At 40.8% G+C, this 2471-nt stretch overlaps 1 protein-coding gene across 2 annotated transcripts in view; it reads right to left on the bottom strand.

Moving 5' to 3' along the window:
• VEPH1 (ventricular zone expressed PH domain containing 1) overlaps positions 1-2471 on the bottom strand; it is a 203951-nt gene that overhangs the window by 105678 nt on the left and 95802 nt on the right. For both annotated transcript variants that reach the window (XM_003794136.1, XM_012807816.1), the window contains one exon: positions 553-773. In XM_003794136.1, coding sequence (XP_003794184.1) covers positions 553-773 — 221 coding nt within the window. The remainder of the gene's footprint in view (positions 1-552; positions 774-2471) is intronic.

A 2471-nucleotide genomic window follows, 5' to 3' on the forward strand; every position in this document is an offset into this window, starting at 1 on the left:
TTCTAAGTAACTGGGACTACAGGTGCCCATCACAATGTCCAGCTATTTTTACAGATAAGGATCTAGGTCTTGCTCAGGCTGGTCTTGAACTTCTGAGTTCAGACAATCCACCCACTTTGACCTCCCAGAGTGCTAGGATTACAGGCATGAGCTGTTGCTCCTGGCCCTAAGGAACATGTTTTATCTCTTTCTATATATGTCTTGTTCTCTGGTACATAGTAAACTTTGTTAAATTGTTCAGTTTAACAATTTAAATTGTAAAGTGCTTTTATTGAATAAATAAATGACTGTTATAAAACATTATTATATGTTTTAAATTCTTATTCCTTTATCATATTTTGTGAATTTTTTTGTTGTTCTTACATTCTAGTTTCCACAGATATAGGGAAAAAATTCTGGCAAGTGCCCTGATTTACTCAGACAGCACTCACTGTTGAGATAGTGGGTTTGTCTTTCCTTGGGAAATTCCATGCCTGTAAAGGAGAGTGTAGCTGTCTGAGCTCCACCTCTGCGGGTTCCCACCAGCTTCCTGAAGCAGAAGAAACCGCTCACCTGCCACTTCCAGCACTAGTGTTCTCCAGTTGTCGGGTGAGGAGCTTGGCAATGGCAGTGAAGCTGTTGCTCATGCGGAAGATGTCCCTGCTCTGAGGGCCCAGGATGGAGGAGAAACTGTCGCTGATGCCCTTGATCTCCAGCAGGAGAATATGGTGGAAGGAGTGCTCCATGTTGGCCAGCTGGCTCACCAGGTAGCGCAGGCAGCTCCTGGCCCTCTCCTGTCAAGAACAATGAAGAAAGTGGGTCTCTAGGTTAAAGATTTTAAAAGACAATCAGAGTCGTCCATGGCCAGCAGATGACAATTCTATAGGGAACTGTTGTAGGGAGCTAAATAAGAAGTTTCATTCATCATTCCTCTGATTCTGCTTGAGATTTTAAATCTGCCTCTGATTTGCAGGGTAAACCAAGAGGCAACTATTCTCATTTAGCCTATATTTCCAGGTCAAAATTTCTCAATCATCCTTGGTGAGCTGACGGTACACATCCACCCTTCCCACCTATGTGCATCACGGACTCCACCCGCCAGTGGCCTGGCTCCCTCCTGGCACCCTCCACTCCTTGGCCTGGCTCCCTCAATCGTCTGTCTGATGACGGCCACACGTTTCACTGGTGTGCAGGGTCCACTGCCTTCCTTTTTACTCCTTTGTTCACCTCAAGCATCTTTCAACATATTACAGATTTTATGTGCTTGGCCAATTATATTCTCTCGCTATAACCAAGCTGACTCTCATCAGTAACTTAAAATAAGTTCCTTTAGAGAAAGTGAAGATTACAGCCAATAGGAATAATGTACATATGAGCAAATAACAAGAAAATGGCTCAGCTGACGCGTCTCTTACACTTAGTAAATCTCCTCATTGGCCCCATTTGCGGTAACATGACCTAACCCAACACGACCGGAAATCAGCCAAAAACAAATGCAAAATCATCAAGGTTATTTGAAATGGATGTTTGTGTCCAATAGAAATAATGATATACTACTAATAAAAAATGATGACTTAAAAGTATGCCTTATTTCATCTTCACCTTCTCTTTTACAATCTTATTTTTGTGTATGTTAATGCTTTTTATAGTTGTTCATATTATAGAAGATATGTATAATTATATGCAAATATATATTAGAAGTGGCTGCCCCAAATCCTTCTAACTGATTGGGGCACAGGTCTAAATTAGTCTTCTAGTTAGGAATTATTACCCAGCCTTTGTTCTAGCATTTGAAGTCTTCATTTCCTTCAAGGGAATTCTGTGTGATTTTTTACTACATTACAGACACTTTTTAAAAATTGTGTTTGGTCCTTAATTACATTTGGCCATTTGCTTACACTTCTCTTCAATCACCAAATGGATACTGCGTGACTATAATATTCCTATCTTAGACTCTCGATGACACAGGTGAATACATTTGAGGAATTCACGATCCCACCCACCACTTTCCATTTAATTCCTGAACGGTTACACGTGTCAGTCAAGCCTCCTGAAGGGGCTGCTTCTCATTCATCAATCAACAACCTGGCACAGAATTGACCCTGGAGGTCTTACACAGTGTGTGTCCCAACTCACTGATTTAAGCAAACATTATGTATCAGACTATGACCTTATAAATACAGTATATAGTTGCAAAGAAACTGTGCTTTGCAAGAAATGTTTATTACAGAACAGATTTAGGTAAGGAAGTTCCCTAGTCTTTAACACTTAATTTTTAAAGACTCCACATACAGTTGCACTGAAGCACATCTTTTGTGGAAGTGGGGTACACCTGCCAGCCAATCCTTTAATTATTTTTTAAGCCCCACCAGGGAATAGAGTCCTACGGTGAGGTGGGACAGAAGCTTGTGTTTCCCTCCATGAGCTGGAGAGCAACTTGAAGCTGAAGATATTTATTCATTAAAGGATAACAGTTTTAGAAGAATGAAAAA

This window comes from Otolemur garnettii, unplaced genomic scaffold, assembly GCF_000181295.1.
Source record: "Otolemur garnettii isolate 467f Iridium unplaced genomic scaffold, OtoGar3 scaffold00076, whole genome shotgun sequence".
Taxonomy (NCBI): Eukaryota; Metazoa; Chordata; class Mammalia; order Primates; family Galagidae; genus Otolemur; species Otolemur garnettii.